At 43.8% G+C, this 27618-nt stretch overlaps 1 protein-coding gene across 5 annotated transcripts in view; it reads left to right on the forward strand.

The window, feature by feature from the left end:
* Positions 1 to 27618, forward strand: part of TUSC3 (tumor suppressor candidate 3) — a 317666-nt gene that overhangs the window by 81579 nt on the left and 208469 nt on the right. For all 5 annotated transcript variants that reach the window (XR_016440710.1, XM_090035996.1, XM_090035997.1 and 2 more), the window contains exon 2: positions 17740 to 17909. Coding sequence is in view for 4 of the 5 variants with exons in the window: in XM_090035996.1 (XP_089892122.1) it covers positions 17740 to 17909 (170 nt within the window). In the remaining variant the exon portion in view is untranslated. The remainder of the gene's footprint in view (positions 1 to 17739; positions 17910 to 27618) is intronic.

Here is a 27618-nt window from a genome sequence, read left to right on the forward strand (position 1 = left end):
GTAAGATCTGGGAATGCTGATGGCTCTGTTGGGTGTGGCATTTGTGGGAGTGGTGGAGATGCGTTGGCATGTTTTTCATTTCTTGTCATGGCATGCATGCTCTGGATCCATTTGGTTTGTTCTGGGCCCGAGGAAGTTTGCTTTTGATGATGAGGTTAGCAAGGTTTGGTGCTTGTTTGAAGGCTAGGACGGGTGGTTCTGGGAAGATCTCTTTAAGAACAGGATCTCTTTCTAGTATGGGTTGCAATTATTTGAGGATTTTCTGTACAGGTTTGAGGGAGGGGTGATATGTCATAACCAGTGGTGTGCGATCTGTGGGTTTTTTTTCTGTACTGCAGCAATTCTTCACATGGTATCCAAGTAGATCTTTCAAACATGTGATCTGTCTCTCTGGAGGAGTGACCTTGCTGGGTGAAGCCTTTTTAAGATTGGTGAGGTAGCAGTGCCCGGGTACAAAGAAAGGTCACAGAAAATCTGTAACTAAAATGAGAATATAAACTAATATTCTGACTTCAACCTTTATTGAAGGGTTGAAGGGTTCTTAAACAAAGAACAGTTCTTTTCTAAATATTAGCAACTTGGCTTTTTGTACCTATGACCTCAGTCACAGGAAGATGTACCTCTCTGAATGTCTATATATGCAACTTATGATGATCTTAAAATAAAAAATGGATCAATTTCAGATAGACTTACAGCTGTTGTAGGGTGACTACAAAATAGGTGACTTAAATTCAGATATAATCTGATGGGTTGTGAGGAGGGGAGGACAGCAGGGTAGACATGGACAGAAAAAACCTAAACGAGTGTAATTTACACCAATCAAGTTCACTGATGGAATTTTGCTCCCACTGTCAAAGACAGTTCCCTACCAGATTGGCTGAGGTTACCTCAGTTTAGGTTTTTTGTCATTTGTCCACTATTTTTCTTTTTAATAATTCTTTTTTGGAATAAAATAGTCTAGGGCTGTTTATGGTTGCAATAAGTATTATCAGTGGCAAACAATTTTATGAACTGTTTTTTCTGAAAGGCTTCCTGCTGTGCCCCCCTCCCCCCAGCCACAATGTGCAAGACATTTAGCTGCTATCAAAGAATAGACTTCTATGTTCATTATAAAACTCTTACCTTTTTTTTTTCTTTGGTAAAATTCATTGTTCATTCTACTAGCTTTAGCAGAATATAGCATTGAAAGTAGCTGCTAGAGTTCTATATAACATAACTGTCATCTGGTAGGAAATCTCTTGATACTGGAACAGTAACTTCTGTATTGGGTTTTTCTGTAAGTATAGTTGTTATAGGTTAAAGAAGTGTCATCTTAAGAGCATTTAGTGAAGTACAGCAGTTTGCAATAATATTTATGGAGAACAGTTAATGTGATGGCTTTGTTCAGGAGACTGATCAAATTTCTGAAGGTAAGAGTGCTTCAGAGAAATATACAAACTGGACCATGGCTCAAAGGGAAAAAAGTATTTCTGTGTTTTTGAAGGTAAGCTGGGCCCCAGGCTTAGAAAACAATATAGGAAAAATGTTTGGTAGTAGGCAGAAATACCTGGAAACTGCTGTGTTTCATAGATTTCATAGATATTAGGGCTGGAAGGGACCTCGGGAGATCATCGAGTCCAGCTCCCTGCCCAAAGGGCAGGAAGTCAGCTGGGGTCATAGGATCCCAGCAAGTTAAGCATCCAATTTGCTCTCGAAGGTGTTCAATGTAGGTGCTTGAACCACCTCCGCTGGCAGACTGTTCCAGACCTTGGGGGCTCGGACAGTAAAGAAATTCTTCCTTATGTCCAGCCTGAAACGGTCTTGCAGGAGTTTGTGACCGTTCGACCTAGTCATCCCTTGGGGCGCTCTGGTGAACAAACATTCCCCCAGATCCTGGTGGTCACCCCTGATAAACTTATAGGTGGCAAACAAACACTTTGAAACAAACCACTACCACCACAACAAATGTAAAAGTAGTTAAAATAATTTGTAAATAAGGGTAGATTTTGGTCATGGCAAAAAAGGCAATAGTAATTTTTAAAATAAAGTACATATATTTGATAGTATCCTGTGGGAAATTCTGAGAAGCCAGTATCCATTATTTTGTAATAAAATTACATACATGCATTTAATATTTATAGGTGGCCTTACACTGTTAAACCATAATCTAGTACAATGGATTTAACAACATCTGTAAATATATCTTGCTCATTTGATGATTGACTAGCATGATAGACACCATTATTTTATTAAAAATCTTAAAAGTTGAAGAAGCTACAGCTGCAAGAAACATAATAAAATATTTTCTAATTCCATTCTGAACTAAAATTTCTTTATCTGAAAATGGCATCTTAATGCTTCATAGATGTGAGAGATGCTCTCCAAGGTCTTGAATAGAAAAGGTTTTCTTAATTAAGTCCTCATTTAAGCATTTAAAATCATCACTTCAAATGCTTATTCAAGTCCGGCTGGAACATGCTTAAAGCTTCCCAGAATAATAAATCTAAAAGCATGCAGTGTTTAAAAATGAGTAGATTTTTCATTAGGCTATTTATAGTAACATCTCTTATGTTCTTTCCCTTCCTTGCAGTGTCCTGTCCCTTCCGTTGCGCCTCTCTCTTTTTCCTGTTGTTAGTGTTTAAGAAAAGAGGAATGTCCTGACATTGGTAGTTTTCTACTATTTGTATTGTTGGTGAATTCATGACATGTTCTCACACTCGAGAAAAGACCGTAGTCCTGCCAAAATTCTCGTTCAGGGATGGGCAGTTATTTCTGCTGGAGGGCTGCTTAACGTGTTTTGGTGAGGTGTTGAGGGCTGCAAGGGTACTCCCACCCCTTGACAGGTGTGTGGGTGGGTGTGGTTGAGGTGTGGAGTGTTTGGGACTGCTGGGTGTATGTGTGGTATTATGGGTCTGTGTGGGTGTGTGGAAGGGGATGGGTGTGGGGTGTGTGGGACAGTTGGATGTGTGTTTGGGTATGTTGAAGGTGTGGGTAAGTGGAGAGCTGTAGGTGTGTGTGTGGCGGGGGTATATGTGTGGATGGGTGTGGGATGTGGGGTGTATGTGTGGTTGAGGTGTGGGCTGTGTTTATGGGTATGGTAGGGGTCAGGATGTGTATGGTAGGATGTGTGGTTGGGGTGTGGAGTGTGTAGGACAGTGTTGGGTGTGTGGGGGTATGGAGGGGTGTGGGTGGGTTGGGGGTGTGTGTGTGGGGAGGGGGCTTCCCCCCTGCCTGCTGTTTGTGATGTGGCTGAGCCCATCCCTCTGGGTGGGGGGGAGAGGGAAGGAGATCAGCACTACCTGCCTGGCTCACAGTGTGCTGGAAAGGGCAGGATAGCAGCTGCCGCATGCGGGCAGCAAGATTAGCCTCTGCAAGAGAGGAGGGGGTGGGGGCAGGGAGCCAAGCGTGGCACTGCTGGTTCTCTTGGTCTCTGTCCCCCACCTGTGTGGTGGGACTGCAGTGAAGCCAGCACTGGCTCCTGCTGCTGGTGCTGCTTCTCTCTTATGTGCTTGCCTACCCCGCTCCCCTCTATGCAGCAGCTTCTCCTCCCTACCTGTTACCTAAGTGCTATAGCATGCACAGGAGGAGTTGCTGGAGGCTGGGGGAGCCCAGCAGTTTCTTGGGCATTGGCAGCAACAGCCTTACTCGGAAGCTGTGCTTGCTGGTAGGGCTGGCATCCTGAGGTGGGGGAGGCTGAGAACTCAGCACGCGTTACCCCAGGTGGGACTTGGCTCCATGCAGCCATGGGGGCTAGATACAGTTAATTGGTGGGTGCCTGCCTGTGGGTCGGATCTGGCCCGCAGGCTGTATTTTGCCCACCCCTGTTCTAGTTTGACTGGTATATATTCTGCTTTTTAGTTAATTAACTAATATCTTGTCTTTAATGCAGTTTTGATGGTTTTGTCTTCATAAATTTTCTTCTTAAATATAAACTATGAAATGTAAATGATGTATAATTTAAGCAAGCTACTTTCAGGATGTCTTGACTCTGTTCTCTTGTGTATTCTAAAGGTAACGGTAGCAGAGCTCTTCCATGCATTATTTGTGTTCATAATTTTGACACCCTGTTCTATTCTTAGGTTTTCTTGATTGATGTAGTTATGTTGGAATTCCCTATTATTATTTTTAAAAATTTCTTTCAAACTCTTTGTTCCCTTTTAATCAAGCACCTTCAAAATACTTCTTTGGGTCACCCTGAAAGATTTTCCAGTGAGAATATATTGAACTTTTTTAGCCTTTCTGTATAACAAATATGCTTAGATTCATGTTGCTTGTCCTATTTTATATACTCCCCAGAGCAATATCCTTTCAATGTAAAGGTGACCTAAACAAAATATACTTTTGTGGTTTAAATAGTGTTTTTATTGTAGCATTTTTTCTTTTAAATTAAAATGTAACCCTCTGATGTTTCCCATTATATTTTTAACTGCTTCTGTGTTCTTAACCAGTAGTTATGAACATTTCTTACAGTACCCTCCCTCTAAATTCTTTCCCTAGGCCCCACTTCTAATGCTTTAGTTTTAGTCTTATAAACAATCTAATTTAATATAATGGGGCTGCTCATTCATGAAATTCTTACTTTTCAGCATTTAACATTATTCTGTGAACTACATTATTGGTTCACTTCAGTATTCTGTCAAGACTGTAGACTTCATTTAGCACCAGTGATACTTTGCAGGGGTTTTGGTCACCAAAATTATAAATAGCAAATGTGCAAGGAAAATAAAGGGGAGTAATATGTTGAAAAAAATGAATGAGTGCTCCATATTTCTTAGTTATTGCCCTTTTCACATTAGATGCAGGCTTGCCTGATAAATCCTAAATAGTCAAATTTATGTGGGAAGCTGTGGTGAGGGGTGCTGTAAAGAATCCCTGAAGCAGATATAAAGAATAATTTCACACACACAAAATACTAAGTCTGACTTTTATTCTCTTTGTGGCTTCTTCAACAATGAAAGTTAAGGTAAACAATTTTTATAACGTAATCACAAGATGTTAGCTGTGCATGCCAAGAAATCTACTTAACTAGGCCTTTCTTTTTATTTGTTAATAAAGAAGCATAAAGGTTAAAATGGAAATATCAAGTTGTTCCTGAAGTTCTATGTCACTTTCTTCTTTTTCAGCATAAAAGAACATTTTAAGTCTAGTAGCTTGAAATGCAATTTCTTCTCCCTAAGCATGAAAATAGGTAGTTAATTCCAAGAAGTAAATTCTCAGATCATGTTAATTGTTACAGCTTGGTTGACTTCAAGCAAGGACTATTAGGAGGAACTTCCCACTATGAAGGTGGGTAAGCACTGGAACCGATTATTTGGAGATAGGTAGTATCTTTTCTTCAAAAATTTTAAGTGCAGGTTAGGCCAACATTTGTCTGAGATGGTTTAGACAGAGATGATCTTGCCTTGAGCAGGGGTTGATCCAGATGGATCTCTTTCAGCTCTTCTTTTTTTCTTTTTCCATTTTATGTTATTTCTCTAAATCCGTTAAGCTATGACAGTTTATACCCTATTTCTAATCATAATTTGCAAGGAAATATATACTTGGGCCACTGAGAGATGTGGGGAAAAGAAACAGTGCTTTACTTTCAGCTTGGTGTGTCCCTGTGCCAAGTACAGCATATGCCCAGAAGAAGAACTGTGTCAGTTTGACCTAGCTCTCCAGTGTCTGTATAGATTGCATGCTTCAGCAGGGCTTTTTGGCACTTTAATCTAATAGCTGATGGAAAATGACTTGTTTGATAGTTGATTCCACCAGCTATTAGATAAAAGCACCAAAAAGTCCCATGGAATTGCACGATCTATACAAACGCTGGGCAAGCCAGGTGAAACTGATGTGGTTCCTCTCCCAGTAAAGCACCTTCGGAGGGGGACATTCCATGTCTTTTTTTCTTTCGCTTTTTTTCATTTTTCTATGGCTGGAAGCAGCTTTGTAGGGAAAAAAAAATCCTCCCAAAACAAACTTATTCCTATTCTAAGAATCTTTTTCTTACTTCATCTGTTTATATGTTCATGAGTGATTTTGTATTTTATACCTCTGAAGTATTAAGATTGACTTTATTTTTAGATAGCTGTTGAGGGAAAGAGAGGAATTCACAGTACTGATACAGAAGAGAAATTTAATGTATGATCCATAGATCATACTCTTACTGTTGATTCCAGAATTAGACAAAAATGTCGTTACCGTTTCTCAAAGGCAGTTGAAGTTTGGAATGGAGATCTACTCCTCGAGTTTTCAGGAATTGAGTCAGTTCTTACAATTATCTCTAAGCTATTTTTAATGTTGAAAACCAAAGAAAGAGAAAATAGTAACAGGTTAGTTTGTATTACAGCCTCCAGGTTAGCAGACTTCTACTAGTTTATCTAGTGCATTCTTAGCTAGCTCAGCCCTCTCTTTCAGTATATTTTCATCTTTAATAACTGGTTAAATGGGTAATAATTCTTAGGATACAAGATCTGCCTCAATGTGCAAAGCAGAATATTCAGTTAAGTGTCTTTTGGACTAACATGCATGTCCCTGCTTTAATTCTTGTTCAAAGTCAGGATTCCGTTTGCTTTTCAGTCCTTTGAGAGCTAAAATAGTTAGCTTTAATCCTTTGTATCTTTTTAATTGGATTTTGTTCTCTTTGTATTAGGGAAGATAGTATATAATTGTTAGCTAAATAATAACTCCTTAAAGCCCTTCTGCTTGTTTATCCTGCTGCTTTAGAAATTGCATAAAATTAACGTTTCTAGATTATGCCTTTCTTTGCCTCCATTTTTAGAGAAGTTGGCAGTGATACCCAGAGGAAATAGCCAGCATCCCCTGCTAGATATTGTCAAAAGCAATGGGGATGAATTGTAGTCCTAAAATGAATAACCCAGAACTATTCTGAGGACTTCTGGATTGACATCTACATTTAGTGTTTCAGTCTTGGAGTCCATGGTTTAGCAAATGGAATTCTACACTCTAGTTTTTATATAAAAACCGTAATTTTCTCAAGCTTCCTTTGTGGTGAAATGTTGTCTGAAATCTGAGTTAAATCAAAGGCAGTTAAAAGGGAGAAATCAATAGCAAACGCAACAACAGCAAAGAAACTATACTCACATCAGAGTCCTTACTAAGAATATTTAAGACAGTTAACTGGAGTGGTACCTGCCTTTTTCCAACTTTTGTGATGAGATAGATGCTTGTTTCCTCGTGAAAAATGTCTAAATCATTTTCTGGTTGTTAAAACCTTAAAAATGATCTAGAAAGTGGTAGAAATTGGGCCAACACATGCCCAGGGAGCACCCGGCAATAAAAACGGACTACTTTTCCCAGTCATAAATGAGGGTTAGCTCAGCTGAAGAAATCTTATAAAAGCTGGCCAAGAAAAGGGTTTAACAAGAACTTACATGCATGTTGCTCATATTATTGTTTTTCCATGCACTTTGTACGTTTAATGAATCATAACTAATGGTTGGAAGAAACAGCATTTGAGTTGCTAGTACCAGGAAGAGGGCCCCAGACAGACATAGAAGTGCTAAACTCATTTGGCCCTGTTGGGTTAGGTTGGGAAAGGAGGAGGGGAAGATAGAACCCCGACATCCAATCTAAGGCTGGTTGGACCATGGGATTCTATATGTAGACTGGTGCCCAAAGCCAGGACTGCCATTTGAGGACTGCACTTCAGATAAGAAAGGGTCTACAACAGGTTCTTTTGTAACTGTGACAGGTGGTTATTTTCACTCATGTTTCCAAGTGCAACAGAAGTGAGGTTTATTCTTGGCTTGTCTTTGGTTTATTGATGTAGTGGACATGTAGTACTTATGCCATCCATAAAGAGGAGATTTATTTGACTCCATGGCTATCATGTCTTTTGTTCAGTGAAGACGCTTCATCTACTTGGCAGGATTGAAGGTAGAGTGCTAAGTAACTTCCAGAAAAAGCCATTTTCATAGGTGCTCTCCTTATCAAGAACCTTGATATGAGAACATGGTTTCCTTTCTGTCTCAGACTCATTTAAAGCCTTTTCTTTAAAAGGAATATATTAAGGTTGGAGGAGTATTTGTTAACCTTTATTTTTAAAGTTGTAACTGACTCCAACACTTCCAAATAATGTTGAACTTCCCTTTTGGTTACAGAAGTCAGCATTTACACTGTGTTTTCATCCACGAACTTACATACTCTTTCTGCTCCTCACTTACGTTCATTACCCAATTAAAGTACATGTTTGAGTTGAGTTACATGTCCTCTCTAGATTTCGTCTCAGATTATTAATAGTTGCATTGAAATAGTTATTTCAGACTTATTTGGCACCATCTAGCAGCCTTGTACTTTTTAATTTGAGAGGTCTTTTCTTTTTTAAATATTTTTCTGGAATTTTTTTTGTGTGCAACTCAATAAAGCAATCTCATTGAGTTATGGATGTACAGTAAGCAAGTGTTTGGCATGGTTGTTTAATATATTGATTTATAAAGTTCTAGAGAATACCTTCAGGGACAGTGTATTCCACTGCTATTTTCCCCATAAGGTCTCTTGTTTCTCATACAAGGATGATTCAACTGTTCATATGTCTTAATCAGTGTAACAAGGTACACAGTCTGTAATGAGTCAGAATCAGCTTTCCTCTCATTTTAAACGAGAGGAAAGATATTTCAACTCTATGGGTATCACTAGTGGTCTGCAGCTTTCCTCTGACTTTGGGATGTTTTCTAGTCTGAAATATGGGTGGGAAGTTGCAAGTCAAGATGGGATCCTAATATAATTATGAATAATGCCTTTATGTAAACATTACTTCAGTTGAAACCTGAACATAATTAAAAGGCATCAAATCTTAAAAGGATGATTCAAAGTATACTTTTTTAAATTTAAGTCTGTGCTACAAGTTTGAATGTCTTAAACTTTCTCTTTTAATAATAAAACTTGATTTATAATATCTTTTGGGCTTGTTCTCTCTACTTGGAAGAGGCTTTACAAAACATTTATTCTAATATTTTTTCACTAATAGGCACTTCTGTTGCTACATTACAGCAGGAGGCCAACGTACATTTTACATTACTTGGGTCCCTAAATACTTTTTGCAAATCATGGATAAAAAGCTCAACTTGCACTTGTTATAAGCTGTTTTGGTCATAGCAGGGCTCTTTACAACTACCTTGCAAGTTGACTTTGCCGCCTTTAGTTAAAGAGCTATCAGAATTCTGTAGATACAAGACTGTCTTTTGTCATCCTCTTATTCATTCACTCTTCTTGTTCCACGGATGCTGCTTAAATCAGTGAAATATTGTTAGTGGTAGAGTAGCTCTGTTGTTCCTGCTTCAGAAAAATAAGCTACTTCCTTTATTGCAGTCAGATTTGTGTTCCCTAATATTCTAATTGCCACTTTTTACCTCTCCCTGGGAGTACTGCACGTTGGAAGTCCACAAACCTTGTTTAATCTAAGTCAGAGTAGCCTATAGTAAAACTATTTTGGAGTAGACTGTTGCCTCTTCAGAGTATCTCCTTTCTGAGTACTAGAATCAGATTGTTTAAAATTAGCAGAACACTTTGTGCCTGATACTCCAAAATACTTTTCTCTTATTCCTTTGGTCTCCATTTTTCCTGATTCCAAATGCTGCCTTTTCAAAGGGAGAAATTTCTTTTTCATCAAAGATACAGCTCTTACATGACATTTCAATATATGAATATTCAGTCTCAATAGCAGTCTACCTCCTATATAAGAATAACATTTAGTCATAAACTAAAGTTTTAAAGTTTTGCTCTTTCCTCTTTAGGTACCAAATATTAAATTCAAGATTGTTTTGGTGTTATTCTTATACCACCTTCTTTTAATAGCTTTAGGGTATTGTAAAAGTTTCCAGAAAATAATTTTTTAGGTCAGCTCCGAGTCCAGCAGTAGAAGCGCATGTCTAAAATATGTATATTTTCTTAAGCTGAAATATTCACTTGTCTGAGCCCAGTGGCAGAAAAGTAGAAACCGCTTTTGCCTGAAGCTAGAGGTAAAGGTATGTTTGAGAAATTTTTCATGAATTCAAGTGGATAGACTTTGAAAGGAAATTGTAAAGCAAAAATTAAAACTACCATATTTTCTTGCACACAGCATACAAGTTACCTGGAAAATTTAGTTGCTGGAAACTGGGGTATTCTAATATAATAAAAGCCTTACCACTTCCGCCTGTCTCTCCATAACACTCCATGCCAACTGCTCATGTGTCCATCTGGAGCTTTAGGACAGACAGATTGATAGTCAGAGACAGACAGAAGGCAGGGCCAGGCTGTGCTCTCTGCTGCTGGGTGCAGGGACTGACCATGGGTGTGGGGGCATGGCACATGGCCGTGTGGGGGGGGGGGCGTGGCACATGGCTGTAGGGTGCTGTGAGGGGAGTGGGCAGGGAGTTGCAGGCAGCTTGCAGCTATGAGGTGGGATATGTGTTTGCTCGCTCCCCACACGGCACCCTATGGTCATGCCTCCCCATGTGCTACGCCCCCTGCACCTAGAGCACCAAAACACAGGAGGGGCGTGGTGTGTGGCATGTGGCTGCAGGGTGCTGTGCTGGGAGTGGGTGTGAGGGGTGTTCCTCTCCCTGTAGCCACGTGCTGCAACTGGTGGGAGCTGCCTGTGTCCCCCTGCCCGCTCCCCTTGGGGCTTTCTGTGGCTGCTCACTTGCCTCTCAGTGGCCTGTGGCGGGGGGCGTGGTACCTGGCCACAAGGTGTGTAGTGATTGGGCATGAGGGGCATGCCCCTCCCAATCTCACATGCCTGAGCTGCCCCTTGCAGGGTGCTGCAAGGGTAGTGGGCAGGGGGGCGCAGGCAGCAACCACCAGCTGCAGCACAGGGCCATGGGCCCTTAGGCCAGACTGACAGAGGCAGGTGGTGGGGGGGCCAAGGAGGACAGGGACAAGCTGTGCTTCTTGCTGCCAGGTGCAGGAACTGGCTGAGCAGGCGTATGGCTTGTGACGGGGGGTGTGGGGTGTGGTGCATGGCCATGTGTGGGGGCATGTTGGCACTTGGCTATAGGGTACCCTCTCAGCAGCCTGTAGTGGGGGTCGGGTCTGGTGTGTGGCCATAGGGTGCTGCGCAGCGAGCGGGCATAAGGGGCGTGCCTCACCCTGCATGCTAGAGACAGGTTACAGAAGTCAGCATTTCTTCTCATTTGCCCCTTCACCACGTGGCACCCTGTGGCTACATGCTCTGCCATCCGCAGCCGGTGGGTTCTCCCAGTGCAGCGGGGGCAGGGTGTGTGGCCGCAGGGTGCTGTAAGGGCAGCGGGCAGGGAAGTGTGGGTAGTGCCCACCGAATGCAGCACATGGCCATGGGGTGGGCCACGTCCCCATGCACAGTCCCCATACGGCACCCTGCAGCCACATGCCATGCCCCTCCCCACGCCCTGAACACCCGCTGGCTGCAGGGTACATGGGTGTGTGTGGGTTTGACATGTGGCTGGGTGTGTGTGCATGTGACTGCTGGGTGTGGCGTGGGTGGGTGTGTGTGAAATGTTGCTGGTGAGTGGCATGTGCCTGGCTGGGTGGGAGGGTGGGTGGCATGTTACTGGTGGGTGTGGGCTGTGTGGCTGGGTGTGGCTTGTGGCTCTGTGTGTGTGGGGGGGGGGCTGGGGGGGGCATGTGCCTGGGTCTGTGTGGTGTGTGGCTGGGTGGGTGTGGCATGTAGCTGAGTGTGTGTCAGGTGGGGGGTGCACGGGGCTCGACACGGTGGGGGGGAGGTTGTCGCGTGCAACTGGATTCAGACCTACATGCTGCTACTTACTAGTATTTTCAAGAAAAAGGCTTATTTTCTTTATTCTGACTTCCAAAAGTAAGGTCAATATGTTGTGTTGCATGTGAAAAAATATGGTAACTTTAAAATGTGGATTTGTTTCCCCAGTGCTCCCCGTAGGCAGAATAGGGATCTGGAGGAGGACTAGAGGGACAGTCTATCTACGTGTACATTCAGAATGCTAATAAACCACAAAAAGCCTTACTTTCTTTGCGGTTGTCCTAGCATTTACTGGTTTAATAAACATAACCTCGAATGTTGCCCTTTGAGAACAAATATTTTGGGATCCTGGGTTGCCAGTTATAAGTAATGATGTTGCAAAATGAAGAATTTTGCAATAGCAATAAACTGGAAAGTACCAGGCTATTCTCAATAGGCAGTTTCTTGGAACCACAGTTGCAACTCAGATCCTCCTTATGGCAACATGAAATTTGCCTTTGACCTAAATGGAGCAAGATTTTACTCCATGTCTTTAATGATGATCTGCTGTTAGCACAGTTAGTTTGCTTACTTTGATTGAAGCATAGTGTTAAGATGAAATTGGTCATTTTTTAAATTACATTTTACCCATATTAAGAATAATCTAGTGCATTCTGAAACACAACATATATTTCTGTAAAGAGTCTAAATAACTGTGAATTTCCCCAATATATATGTGAGGCAAGGATTTCTTAGGGTGATTACCTTTATTTGGGCAAACCATGTACCTGGGATAGATAAGCTTCTCGGTGCAAGGCAGTCTTCATGAGGTCTTTATGATGAAGAATTTCTTGCATTTTAAAAGCTTGTCTACCTCTAGCATAGCTATGCAATTGGTCTGATTAAAAGATCATCCTAGAACATGCTTCCCCCTCACATAATTTACGGACTATCACACCTATGGCATCACTCTTGTATGCCTATTATTTATCCTATTTGAAACTGGTTTCATATATGGAAAGATTTCAAAAGAAAAGAGAAGCTGTGCCTCAACTAAATGAACAGCCTAGTTTCAATAGTTGAATTTTGATACATTTATGAAAGGGATTATATGACATTGTTTCCTGTTAGAGCAGGGGACTGGACTAAATGACCCAGGGAGCTTCTTCTGATCCTGGGTTCCTAAGTCATTAATTCCCTGGTAGAAATAATGATTAGTGCAACTGATTTATTTTTCCTTTCATCTTTCTGTTCACATTTTTCTGTTTTCTGTTTACAGAGATCCATAAAGTTAGTGCAGGCTCAGTTTCCACTTTTTTGTTGAAAGCATATTCTACGATGTATCTACCATAAAACACACACACACACACACACACACACACACACACACACACACACACACACACACACACATGCGCGCGCGCACGCTACTGTGACAACTTTAGATGTCTTTAGGTCATTTTAGAAGTTCATAGAGTTTTTATCTCATGATTTCAGTTAATGTACTGGTATGAAAATCTGATCTTCCACAATGCTTTTTTTTATTCCTTTCTTTGTTATTGACAGCTACTAGCTAAACCACATCATAAAACATGGTGAAAATTGTAGAGAAAACAATTATTTCTTTAATTCAGAACTACAATTTGAACAAGGCATTGCATTGGATAAGTTTAGCAGAGGGTAGGTTTTCTTTTAAAGTATTTTTCCCTGTGCTTCCCTAGGGAATAACTGAAATAGTCTACCGCTGGAGCACAACAGGAAATATGTCTTTTGGAAGGAAAATTCTTAGTATTAATTGGTTTATTTGCATGCCTATGACGAATAGGTTTATAATTCTATCAAGAATCTATCCTTCAGACTAGATCACAGAAAGCCAATTTATGAACATGGAAATTTCCTTTTGTTTTTAAATCTTCATAGAATCAAAATATAGAATTTTAATGATCAATTTAGAGATTAACTCTATAGATTTACTAGCTCTTAAATTTACTCTTCTCTCTTTGTATGCCCATGTAACGTAAAACAACAAAAAAATAGGCTTAATTACTGAATACCCAGGGTCAAATCACCAGGGTGAAGGAGAGTCTCATCTGTCCTTCTACTGAAGCAGAAGAAGTGTCACAGGGGGTGCATGTGTTTGTACTGTGATTAGCTGCTATAATTGTGGAAAGCTGTGGCAAGGTTAACTTAAGCAGAGACTCCTCATTTCGTCTCCCAAGGTGGAAAAAGCATGAAAGCCCTGTGTGGCAGTCCCAGCCAAAGGCTGAAAGGTATATTTGGTTTGTGTATTACACTGCTGCTGTAATTGGCAAAGGCTAAGGGGAGACTTTCCAGCCCCCTTGCTCCTTAAGCAGAAGAAGTGTCATATGTTACCAGATTTGCCCGCTACTTTGGGGTGTGCTCATTTATTAGGGCTAGGGTCTTGGTAATTCTATCAATGTGCTGCTTGTGTTACTGGTATTTCTATACGGAGCTGTATCTCTCCCTTCTGCAAGCCCTCACCCCCCCAAAGGAGCTATCTTGCTGGACTCAGTTCAGTGGGGCTGGGTTCCTCCAGTCCCAAATCAGTCATGCACACAAACATACACGAATTAACGTGACACGCCTGACCTGGCCTGGTTGATCAGCATGGACAGGCCGACACCCTCATATGCCAAGAATCAGTTCATCAGAGCAACAATAACCACAGTCAGACACAAGCATACAGTTAAACCGAATACCTCTGAATCTGGCTGGGTGTCCAGATGACACCCTCCTGGGCCAGCATTCAGTTCATTAGGGCACGTCTGAGCCAAACTGGGTCAATCAGCCTGTACAAGCTGATCCCCTTATGTGTTTCAAACTCAGCACGTCCCAATCTTTTAGCCTCTTGATGAGCAGACCCCACAGTATTTCTGGGCTTCACAGGGATCTTTAGCTTACGTAAGAGGGGTGTTGCTGCAGAGCAAGTGGGGAAAAGAGAAGTAAAGAAGGCAAAATATACCCAATTATCACCAGTTTGACTATAAAAGTTATTTATTGCTAAGTAGATGAAATATATATTGACACTAGTAGTGATAGACATGCAAAGGAAAAACAAACACAAACAGTCACAGTATACCCTGGTTTCACTAAGTATTTGGGGAAACTTAGCTCAAGCTTAACTAATACAGTTCAAGTTCAGAAATCTATGCTTAGAGAGAGAGAAGAGAAAAGAGAGAGAGAGCTGGGATCTCACCAGTCCAAGGCACTCGGGTTGCAAAGCTGAGAGGTCAAAGTTCTCAGCACGATCCTTGAAGGGAGATGATCTTCCTCGTGCAGCCTCTCCAGAAGAAAGCGAGTGGTGTCAGCACACACACTGCTGCTGCTTTTACAGATTTTTATACCCTCAGTTCAGCTTCTTTCAGGCATTCTCAATAGTGTAAATCAAATTGTCTTTTCGTTGACAAGGGGTTATCTGATTGGAACATCTCAGGAACTTGATTAATACTCAGGAAACACCTACTTAGGAGTCAGTTTGACATTCCTATGGATAGGACATATACTTGATGGGATATCTCCTGGTGTCTTCAGAAACAATAGATTGCAGCATCAGGGCTTTGGATTTTTACTTGCTGTGAACAAGCCTCAGCTTAGCATGACTTTTCCAGATCTTACTATAGTCTTTTAACAGACTTAAGGCAATTATTGGAGTGTTCATAACCTGTTGTGGAGCAGACTTCCACCAGTCGTCTCGGGAAAAGTATGACGACACTTGTGGTCAGTGCTCCAACGGGCTGGATGAACCCTGTACAAATGTTGCCCATACCCCCTCTAACTCGGTCTATTGCCTCAGCATTCCCTAACCCGGCAACTGACTTGTAGCCAATTAAGTTTACATAGGCCTCCCATAGTGGGACCGGGGAATGTACGGCCCGAGATACCTAATAAACTTACTTTTGCTTAGCGCTGTGGGGGGGGAGAGGAAAAGTCCTTTGTAAATCTAGATTAGAACTGGTCCGATAAATGCTGAGCTGGGTGTGGGGGTTGATGAGCATTTGGAACACAGCTTCCCCATCATGCAGTGCTCCCCTGCTTCACTGATCCCAGAATTCACTGCAGTCTCTGCTTCAGGCTTTCTGTTCTCCATCTGTCATGTAAATGAATGGTGATCTGTTCCCATCTCAGATGCAAATGAGACCTAGAGCAGTTGTTTCACTTTTGTCACCCTTATCTGGAGGGTTTTCGATGCGTCTCTCACTGCATCTTAATCAGCTTCTGTTTAGGTGGGGGAGGCGATTCTTTGTGAGTCAGACAGTCTGTTCTGTGTCAGGGTTCCCCCCAAAAAAGGAGCTGACAGGTAACACACAGCCCCGTGGGAAGGTGTTAGTCAAAAGCTGGGACGTTCACATCTGTTTAATTGTGGTGCTGTGCAGTCAGGCAAGGCTGGGGGCTGGGCAGGGTGTTGCTGCGGCAGCCAAGCCAGGTGTGCTTGGCTGGCAAAGCCTGTGCAAGATTGACAGTGCCCTCTCCCCTCTACTAACCTCCTGGCAAGTTGATAAGACAATGAATCACAGTACCTATACTTGCTGAGTAGTCCTACATAGCATCTATCACTGTGGACTTTCTTATGCTGAATAGGTTGGCAAACTGAAAACCACATGGGCAGGGCCTCAGTTGTGTCCTAATGGCCATACGTGGCATTGCACCAGGCTGCACAGGAGCTGAATGAGCTCTCTACAGGAGCAGTGGCAGGCCTTGACTCTGTGCCAGCAGGAGTATGGAATGCCCCAAACCTGCCAGTGTTGCTGGGTTGGCAGCCACAGGATGCATGGGAAGCAGGGATGTGTTGCCGGCTAGAAGTGAAGTTGATGAGCTTTTGGCAGTGGAAGCTTATCAGGTCATACAGTACGAGTATGAGGGAGGGAGTCCCTGGATGGGTGTTATTCCCCAGCCAGCCATTTGATGCTTTCTTCTGTGCTTGCTTGGTCTTGGGAACCTTTGGAGGTACCCTGCAAAGCATGATGAGGAGCACTGCATACCGACTTCTTGGTTGTGGAAGGCCAGTAGTACGCGCTGTTGGTATGATCTGATGTGCTTCAGTTGATCTGGCTTTTGAACTGCTGCAAGCATTTTAAGCTAGGTTTTTATGGGGCTGTAAATTTCTTAATACTTTAAATGAATGCCTGTCCATACCCTGGGAGATGGGCTGTTGGAATTCTGTCATGGAAGTCCTGCTTAGCAGGACTCATGCATACTTGGTGCAAATGGGTCCTCTATGTGGGGGGGGTCTAGTTAATAATTAAAATTCATATCCATGATAAGACCACCATCTTTCAAAGTTTAGGTGTTGGCTGAAGTTTCTGTTTAAAAACAGAACAAAATGGGAAAAAAAAAAACTGTCTGAAGACACGCAACAGACAATTTCAGCCAAAATGAATGTTTGGCAAACATATAAGCAGTCAAAACCAAAGCTTTATAATGGAAAGTGTTGAGCAACTGTAATAATATTTGGGTAATAGTCTTGTCTGTGACAAGATAGCATTAATAATAATCTAATGTTGGCATTGGAATGCTGGTAGAAATATGGTTGATATTTTTCAGGCTTATAATCCTTATTTATTTTGGATATGTACGATCAGATTGTCCTACTGTAACTTAACTGCTAGTACAACTTGGAAACATAAAGGAAAGCGTAATAAAGTGTAGCATTGTGCTGATGTACAAACAGACTTGCTTCCAATGGTAATCAAGTGGCATGCACTGTATTGTAAGAAGGCCCTACACAGGTGCCCACTCCTCTAGACGCAGGTAACTTTACTACATTAGCCTTCAAGAGGTTTAATATTTTCAGTGAACCAGACGTATGGTTTAAGTGATTGCTATTTAGGGGATTTATTTAAGTCAGACATTATGTTATAAACAGAATAAAACAACTCTTCCTCCCCTCCCCCCAGCCAAACAAAAAAAACCCCAAGCCCCTTTTTGCTTTTTAACTTAGAAGTAGTGAAGGCTGAATTCTGGTAGAAAAATGTGGATGCATCTCCCCTGAAGTGAATAAGAACAGAGTGTGTACAAGCACAAAATTTAGCTCCAGGGTGCTTGATGTTGTTAAGCTTACCAGGCTTCCTTCTTGTACTTGATTACAGAATCTCTTAGCTGAAAAGGTGGAACAGCTTATGGAATGGAGCTCAAGGCGCTCAGTTATCCGCATGAACGGAGACAAATTCAGAAGATTTGTGAAAGCTCCACCTCGTAACTACTCTGTGATTGTGATGTTTACTGCTCTGCAGCCACAGAGACAATGTTCTGTTTGCAGGTAACTTGTATACTTTATTCTTTTCCTCCCATCTTCACATGATCCACATTTAACTGCATGTTTCAACAGAGAGAGCCTGTAATCTTGGTAGTCTGTTTAAATCCTAAAATGATAGTTATTTTTCTATTTGTCCGTACTTGACACATTACCATTCCTCACTTTTTCCTTTTTTACCTGTGGTACATTTTAGCATTCATGTTAATTACTATGTTTTTAAAGTTTATGGTTTATAAAATCTTAGTTGATTAATGCTTTTCCTTCTTTTGGTAAAAGAAGGACATTTTCCATTTAAGAGTCTTTTATTAGTTTGCCTCATGAGATTTAGTTACCCCAGGGAAGCAGTTCCCACAATGATTTGGCTATACTCAGTATATGGAGCATGTTGTAGTTCTACTTCATGTTACTGTTTGATGACCTCTCTCTCCTTCACTGCTTCTGTGGTTTCAGGGCTGGATAGTCTTAAACCCAAAACCTTATTCTTTAAGATCACATGCAACAAGGTGCGTAACAATAGTTTACTTTAGGCATAAGAGTAATCCTAATGGATTTATAGTCATGCTTACCTTTTTGAATCAGAATCTAAGCATATAGATTTCTTCACTTAAAATGCACATTAGGAGCTAAACTTAGCAAAAGGCAGGATTCCTTTTCAGGCTGTTATAGTTAGAACTGAAATAGAAACTGGCTAATTCATGGTCTTGCAGAGCAGAGTTTTTGGCAAAAATAATTTTTCTTCTTGAGTAGACGGTCACAAGTTAAGATGTCTTTCTGAAAGCAGAGGTATCCAGGAGTCACTTGGACAATAACTTGGATAAGTGTAAGGAATAAAAACAATTGTTACAGTAAATGAATGTTTGAGATGCATATGGAGTTCCTTAGGTGTTAAAATGTTATCTGGTAGAATCAGAATGTTCAGGTAAGGTGAAATTTTGACACTGGGACATACACTTTTTGCAGTACTACTTCTGGGATGGGTATTTATTCCTCAGTTGTTAGGGATCATGTGGACTGAGGTCTGAGAGAGGAGTAGCCATGGCAAGACAAGACTTGCATCCTATTTCAGGTTTGCTACACTCAGTTGTGTACTATGGCCTCCAGAGAGAGGCACAACCCTATTGACCAGTGTGGCTTCTGGTGTAAATTGAGACAATCCTGAAGGTTGTTCTAGGATTATGGTGAACTGCTCTTCTTGCTTCGTGTGGACTGCTTTACAGCCAATAATATCCATAGTGTTGAGTGTTGTATTGCATTTCTGACTTTGGTTTTGAGCTCTCCCTTGCACTTCTGTGTAGGAGCTGCAAAGGGTTGAGGGGAAAAAAGATCCTATAGGCTTGACCTCTTATTGTTAGGGAACTACTTAATTCAAGACTTAGTGATTATCTGCAGTGATGGTGGGTCCTCTCAGCCAATCTGCAGCAATTCTGGGGCCTTTCAGCCCCAATCTACAGTGAGAGGTAGGGCCTCCAGGAAATGCCCATTAAATTGGCCTTTTGTGCTGCAAGCAAGCTGCTAAAATGACTTTGTCTTGCTGTGAGTTAAGTAGGTCCCTAGTTATTGGGTACAAGGAATTATCCCCTCATACTCCAGGCTGCTCTTACCTTTTTATGCTGTCAGATTGTTATGTGGTTTGAGGTAGGAGTGATAGTCTTCCTTATAGTGTTTCAGCATTTCTCATTTCCTCCCCAGGGGACAGAGGTATAGGAGGAGAACAATTTCCCCTGTTAAGGGTTAGCATACTCATCATTACATGAGAGAGTGGGAAACTAATTTCTTCATGTTGTGTTTTGTGCAAGTCTATGAATCCTTTTGTACTGCTTGTAAACACAATATAAATATTGCCATTATTAAGGAAGATAATCTCATTTACAACTTTATATTGTTTACTGAGGTGGAAAATGGCTTATAAACTTCATCCTGCAATATGCCACTTCAGGCATTTAAGTATATAGCAACTGTAAATCTTTAAAATAAGCACGTAAGGAAAAATACCCAACATATTGCTTTTACTTAAATTGTTTTAAACAAATGTTGAGATCCAGTCCCGATATGTGAAATAATATGAATTTAATGAAGTTGATCATACCGCACATAAAACTACTATAAAAAATTGACATAATTCAAACCAATGGTTAATTAATGGACAGGAGTACAGTAGTATATATAGAATTTGAATGCAAGAATAACTCTTTGGTTAGCTCTTCAATATACACTTTGGAAAGAATCTATTTTTGCCGTAAGCAACCTAATGTGTAATGTTCTGTAGAGACTCTTCTGTCTAAGGTTTAAGTTAGCTGTTACTCATCAAAACATTTTCAGTGACTGAACAGCAAAAATCAATGTGATATTTCAGGTATAAAGCAGGAGCAATCTGAAATCTTTTAAACTTTTTACTCTAACTAATTTTTAGCACAAAAAAAAAAGTAGGGCCACCCAGCCAGAATGCTTCACCAGCTGTGAACATTAAGCTGACTGGGTGCAAAGGCAGCTGGGCTGAGTTTGTAAGCCTCGGACCCCAGTACCTCACCCTGTCATGCCTGGATTCCCTGGCTCCTGGCCTTCAGTCTGACCTGGTATATGAATATAGATCTTGCTTTGGATTAACTGCATGACTCTAACCACTTGGTTTGACTCCTTTGAGCACCTTGGCCACGGATCTGGAACCTCCACAGGCTCAGGTACTTGGCTAACTCCACAGTACTCAAGACTGCTTGTGCTCACTTTCTTACAGTTTGAGCAGCCCTTAAGGATCCTTTACCAGCATTCCCAGGGGGAGGCACTCCTAATACCCAATACGGAATCATCCTCCACTGCCGCTTCTTTCCCCAGCCAGGGTTTGACCAGCTTGTAGAACCTGCAGGCCCACATAGGGGCTCTGCAAGCACAGAAACAAGCCATGCTAGCCCAAGCTGAAGAGTTACAGAAGCATAAACTGGACCTGTGGGCCTAGGTGTGCAAACTGCAGCTCTGGTCACCCCTTTTGTATCTGCTTCTTAACATCCCTAGGTATCCTTATTGTCAGATCAGTTTGATGGGAACCCAGGAAAGTTTAGGGGTTTCTTAAAACGTCCTGTTCTCCCTGTGCCCTCAGAGTTACCTCAGAGACAGAGTTAGAGTGGACTTGATAAACAGGCAGCTGGCAGGCAGAAACCTTGCCTAGGCTTCCACTTTTGAAGCTCCAGTTCCCTGTTAGATGACCTGGAGAAATTCACTGAGGCCATGACTCTCTTCTGTCCAGAGACCCTTTCAGGTGAGGTCAACTGAGCTTTCCCTGCAGACTCTTAGATATGAACCCATGGTCTGTTATCTGATGGATTTCTGTCATCTGACCTCTAACATTCAATGTAAAGAGGCTGTCTATCAGAGACTGAATGAGGAATTAAAAGATGAGCTGGCAAGGATCAAGGCCCCCAATAGCCTGGATTAATTCATGGACTTCTGCATTTGTATAGAATGCTGGTAGACAGGGAGGAGGGTGGGGCATGTGAAAACCCTGAATTGGGACTTGTGACAGGGTACTTTTGAGTGCTTGCTTGCAGCAGGACACCTCTGGTACCTGCCACTCAAAGGGCCTGACTAGGCAGCAGAGGCAGCCTGCAGGTGTCCTAAAATCAAAGCCTAACTTTATTAGTACAACAAGTATTATCTTAGCAGTTTCTATATTTAAAGAGAGAAAAACACTTAGTACAATGATCTTACCCAGTCCCAGATGTTACTTTGCTTCATAGAAAAGACGGCCACTCATTTCCTGAAGCAAAGAGTGTGTCGTTGGCTGGGATGGTCCAGACAGGTGTTGAAAGCTGGATTCATGATGACAATGGTGGTGACAACAACAGAGTTAACTTTCTTGCTTACCCCTTTTATACATTTCTTTAATTTGACTCCTTTGACTCCTTGCTTTTGGATTGGTCTCTCTGTAGTCAGCATATTGTACATACTTTATCCTCTCAGCATATTCCTTTGTTCAACAGACTCACCATGAGTGCATGTCTTAATTTGGCTCTCCTTCAGTGTCTTACTTTGGGCATTGTCCATTGGTTTCCTTTATCACATTTCATTAACATATCCAATCATTTTATCCCTCTGATTCAACCACTTAGTGCCAAGTATAGTTAATTTCCTGACTGGAAAGAGTGGGAGGTCCCAGAGTCCTCCTTTGTCCTGAAGGGAGGCTGTGGTCTACCCTCTGGCTCCCGAGGGAGAGGGGCCTGGCAGTTGGAGTCAGTCTCCTGCTCACAGTCCCTGATGGCTTGCAGTCTCTGGACTGTGGCCTGGAGCTCCTCCAGCTCACGCACCAGAGACCCCAAAAGGGAGCAGAACCCACATGGGGAGGTGGCCATGCTCCCAGCTGCCAGAGCCTGAAAAGGGGACAGGCAGCCCGCGCAGCTGAGAGCCGGGGGCTCCTTCTGCGTGGAGCCCAGAACCATGGGCTCCATCTGGGTGGCCATCTCTGAGGTGCGGGGGGGGGGCACAGAGCCCGAGGGGTGCGATGCATGCCCATCCATGTCATGCCTCTGGTAGGCTGGCTACAGCTGGGACCGCCTACCCTGGGGGGTTCATAGGCAGGGTTTCATGCCCTCCCACGCGCCCTCCTGCACGAACTCTATGCTAACTCATGCGCTGGCAGGCAAACATGCCTGTTTGCGCACCCTGTTCACGTGGCTCCCTGGGGACTTGGGTAGGGCTTGACCTGGCCCGGCTCCACTCAGCCACCTCCTCCCACTCAGTGAGGGGTTAACCCCCTCCCACCATGGGCCCTTTTTGCCTTCAGCTGTGCTGAGGGTCGGCAGGGGGCTCTGCGGCTGCTGGGTAGTCTCTGGGGGGCTTCAGGGGAGCAGGGGCGCAGCGGGCTTTCACCCATGTGTCTCTCACCATTCCGGAACCTACCTGGGGCTTTTTTTGCTGTTGGCAGGCCCTTTTAAACTGCGTGCATGCACAGTGGGCCCGCCGTCGGGGAAAGCTGCTCTCGGACAAGTGGGGGCCCTGCCCTACTGGAGGGGGACTGGTGAGGACCCCTTGCTACCTCTCTCTCCCTGGGGGGCTGGGCCAAGTAGGGGTCTGGGCTTGACCCAGCCCAGCTCCACTCAGCTGCTTCCTCCCACTCTGGGATAAGGGATATGTAGGGAAGGTCAAAAGCCACACCTTTAAGATCTGGAACTATTCCTCCCAGAACTAAGAGAGAAACTGTGCTCTTCTACCAGAAATTATTTATGCTGGTAAGCCATGGAGATGAACAATGTTATCAAAACAAAACTATGGCGTATCTGGAGCTGTTTGGGTGTCTATTTTTGTTAGGGAATCAACTACAACCATGACTGTGATGTAGCTCAAGCAGGGTAGTTTGACTAGATTTCCTTTCAGAACCAGGAGTTTGGGTTCAGATAATGAATATATTCACCCACATGGAACTGAGGTGCCTGGTTACAAGTCACTGGGCAGTCACAGAAGCAGTGTCCTGCTTCTTGTAAAAAAAATCCTGAAAATCCAAGTATTTCATGGGTAGTGAGGACTTGGTTGTGGACCCATGTGGAAATGACGTCCACAGACACTGAAGGGGAGATGGTTAAGCAGCAAGGGATGTGGCTGCCCACGTGCTGAGTGATGAACTCACAGGAGCATAGGACTGATCCTGAGGGTCCTCTACGTGCAATATGGGGCAGTAAATTCCAGCACCTCCTCCCCACAATGGATGAGGAGGTCATGAAGCCACAGCAGGCTCAAAGTAACGAGGAAGCAACAGGACCAGATCAGATTTAATTAGAACGTGTCCTCATAATCCTGTATCTATACTACCAAAGGAACTGTTTCCCATCCTGTCTGGACCAGAGGAAAGAATAAGTAATCAGTCAGGGGCATGGACCAAAGTGGTCAAGGGCCCTAAGGCCCGCTGCACCAAGGCCCCTGCCCCACCAGAGCTTAGCAACAGGTACCTGCCTCTTGCTGCTCCAGCAAAGCCTGCTGAGTTGCCAGCTCCCACAGGCAACACAGGCTCAACTGTAGCTACTGCCCCTGCTCTCCCCAAGACAAAACATAGGGTGTCTGTTGTGGAAGACTCCATCCTGAGGGGGACTGAGGGGGCAATCTGCTGCTCTGACCCCTTAGCCCAAGAAGTCTGCTGCTTCCTAGGGGCCTGCATCCGGGACATTGTGGAGAAGATCCCTAAGCCCCTCCAGCCCACAGACCACTGTCTTATACTCCTTATTCATGTGGGCACCAATGACACGGCTCAGATCTCTCCCAGCTGTGTCATGAGGCACTACAGGGATTTGGGAGTGGGGCTAAAGGGTCTGAGGGCACAGGTGGTGTTTTTGTCAATCCTCCCAGTCTTGGGGTATGGGCTGAGGAAGGAGAGGAGGATCCACATAGTCAACCAAAGACTGTGATGCTGGTGTCATTGGGAAGGCTTTGGCTTCCATGACCACAGCCCGCTGTCTGGCGAGAGAGGCAGCGAGCTGCTGGGAAGAGATGGCCTCCACCTCTCTCCCCTGGGGAGGAGGCTCTTCTCAGCCAGACTGGCTGACCTGCTCCACCGGTCTTTAAACTAAGCCCGTTGGGGGATGGGAGGGACTACCTCCACTGCTGGCCTGCTGAGCAACTCTTGCAAATCCAGCGGGCCAAGGCACTTAAGGGAGCCTACCCTTGCCCGCCCCAGCCCTGGTACAATCGGTGGGCAAGGCAAGAGCCCCCAAGGGGACTCTTGCCTGCCTGTACACAAATGCCAGGAGCTTGGGGAACAAGTAGGAGGAGCTCATCCTCCTGCTCAGTGCAAATAATTATTCCATCATAGGGATAACGGAGACCTGGTGGGACTCCACCCATGACAACCTCGGGTATAGATGGCTATACCCTGTAAAGGAGGTATCATGTAGATAAAAGGGGTGGGAGTGTAGCTCTCTATGTTAAGGAAAGCTACATGTCCCTGCAAGTTGATATTGGCAACCAGGGTGGATGACTGGAGACCCTCTGGGTTAAAATCTGTGGGGAATACAGCACAGGGGACACAACGGTGGGAGTCTACTACAGACCTCCCACCCAAGGAGCTGAGCTTGACCAGGAATTCGCCCGGAAACTGGCTGAGGCCGCATGCTCTTGGACCATGGTTGTCATGGGTGACTTCAGTTACCCAGACATCTCGTGGGAGGATCACTCAGCAAAATCCGAGCCGTTGCAAAGCTTCCTCTCATGCGTGGATAACCTCTACCTGACTCAAGAAGTCTATGGGCCAACAAGAGGCAAAGCACTGCTCAACTTGGTACTGGCTACTGGGGATGACCTAATCTGTGACCTAGTGATTGATGGGAAGCTGGGTGACAGCGACCATTAGCTGATCACTTTCATCATCCTCTGTAAAGCTGGCAAGTCAGTCAGCAACATGAAAGTCCTTGACTTCAGGAAAGCTGACTTTGACATGCTCAGGAGGCTTGTCAGTCAGGCCCTAAGGGACCATGACCCCAGGGACAGGGGAGTTCAAGAAGGGTGTTTGCTCCTCAAGGGAGCGATCTTCAATGCACAAGCTAAGTCTATTCCATCTCGGAGGAAAGGCAGCAAGAGGGCATAGCAGTCCCCCTGGCTCTCCAGGGAGTTAGCAGACCTCCTGAGACTAAAAAGAAAGGCCTACAAAGGATGGAGGATGGGATTCACCTCCAAGGAGGATTATTTTGCACTGGTCCGGTCCTGCAGGGAGCAAACCAGGAAAGCCAAGGCTGCAACTGAACTCCAACTAGCTTCGAGCATCAAGGAGAATAAAAAGTCCTTTTTCAGATGTGTGGGGAGCCGGAGGAAAAGCAAGGGCAACATTGGTCCCCTGCTGAACCAGATGGGGCAACTGACGCCCAGGAAAAAGCCAGCCTATTAAATGGGTATTTTGCGTCTGTCTTTCATCAGTCCCATGGGTTGCCCATGCCTGTTACGGGACAGGGAGGTCCTGGTGAGGGAGGTCCTCTGCCCTCCATTAATGCTGACCTTGTGAAGGAACATCTTGAGGAGCTGGATACCTTCAAGTCAGCCGGCCCTGACAATCTACACCCCAGGGTATTCAAATGGCTGGCGAGCATCATAGCCCAGCCCCTGGCATGGATCTTTGAAAACTCCTGCTGCTCTGGTGTAGTGCCCGAGGACTGGAAGAAGACCAATGTGGTGCCTCTCTTCAAGAAGGGGAGGATAGTGGATCTGGCTAGCTATAGGCCCTCAGCGTGACCTCTATGCCAGGGAAGATCTTAGGAAAAATTTATTAAAGAGGCCATCCTTAATGGACTGGCCGACGTGAACGTCCTAAGGGATAGCCAACACAGGTTTGTTGCGGGGTAGGTCTTGCTTGACCAATCTCATTTCCTTCTACGACCAGGGGACCTATCACCTGGACAAAGGAGAAGAGGTTGTTGTCATTTATCTTGACTTCAGAAAAGCTTTTAATTTGGTATCCCATGATCACCTCTTGCCAAAACTGGCCAGTTGTGGCCTTGGGTCCATCATGATACGCTGGCTGGGAAGTGGGCTCCGTGGTCAGACCCAGAGGGTAGTAATTGCTGGAAGTCACTCATCATGTTGTCCTGTGACCAATGGGGTTCCCCAAGGCTCTGTCCTTGGACCCATATTGTTCAACATCTTCGTTAATGATTTGGATTTTGGAGTCAGAAGTGGACTGGCCAAGTTCGCTAATGACACCAAACTTTGGGGAAAGCATCCACACCAGAAGACAGGCAGGTGATCCAGGCTGACCTGGACAGACTCAGCAAATGGGCGGACAAGAACCTGATGGTGTTTAACATCGAAAAATGCAAGGGACTCCACCTTGGGAGAAAAAATCTGCAGCATCCTTATAGGCTCGGCAGTGCTACGTTGGATAGCACTACAGAAGAAAGAGACTTGGGGGTCATCGTTGACCACAAGATGAACATAAGCCTGCAATGTGTTGCTGCGGCTAGTAAAGTGACGAAAAAGCTGGGTTGCATCCATAGATGCTTTTCAAGCAAATCCCAGGATGTTCTTCTCTCCCTGTACTCGGCCTTGGTGAGGCTGCAGCCGGAGTATTGCATCCAGTTTTGGGCTCCACAATTCAAAAAGGATGTGGGGAAGCTTGAGAGAGTCCAGAGAAGAGCTACGTGCATGATCAGAGGTCAGGAAAGCAGACCTTACAATGACAGGCTGAGAGCCATGAGGCTCTTTAGCCTGGGAAACCACAGGCTAGGGGGTGATCTGATGGCCAATTATAAGTTTATTAGGGGTGACCACCAGGATCTGGGGGAAACATTTGTTCACCAGAGCGCCCCAAGGGATGATGAGGTCAAACAGTCATAACTACTACAAGACCATTTCAGGCTGGACATAAGGAAGAATTTCAGCAAAGAACCGTCAGAGAATCCGGTCATCCATGAAGCTAGATTCCTTGTTCCTTTTATGACTTTCAAGCATATCAACCTGGTGGCTTTCAAATTAACTGCTGTACAGCATGAAGATGCATCCCATATTTTATGTATCTTTTTTTAAAACCTTATGTTACAAACCCTTTCCTAAAGGAAAACATGCTTACACTACCAGCCCATTACAGTCTAGGGGCATGGGAAATATGTAGTATGGCAAGATCTGAACTCTAAGCAAAAAGGGGAAAGCTATTTTATTTGATAGATTGTGACGGAATTGGTCTTGCAGACAGGTCTTAGAAGCCCAATGAGAAAGTTTATGCCTTTGACTTAGATTTGTCCACCTGGTGCAT

This window comes from Crocodylus siamensis, chromosome 2 (genome assembly GCF_052110815.1).
Source record: "Crocodylus siamensis isolate JL-2025a chromosome 2, ASM5211081v1, whole genome shotgun sequence".
In the NCBI taxonomy this organism is placed as follows: Eukaryota; Metazoa; Chordata; order Crocodylia; family Crocodylidae; genus Crocodylus; species Crocodylus siamensis.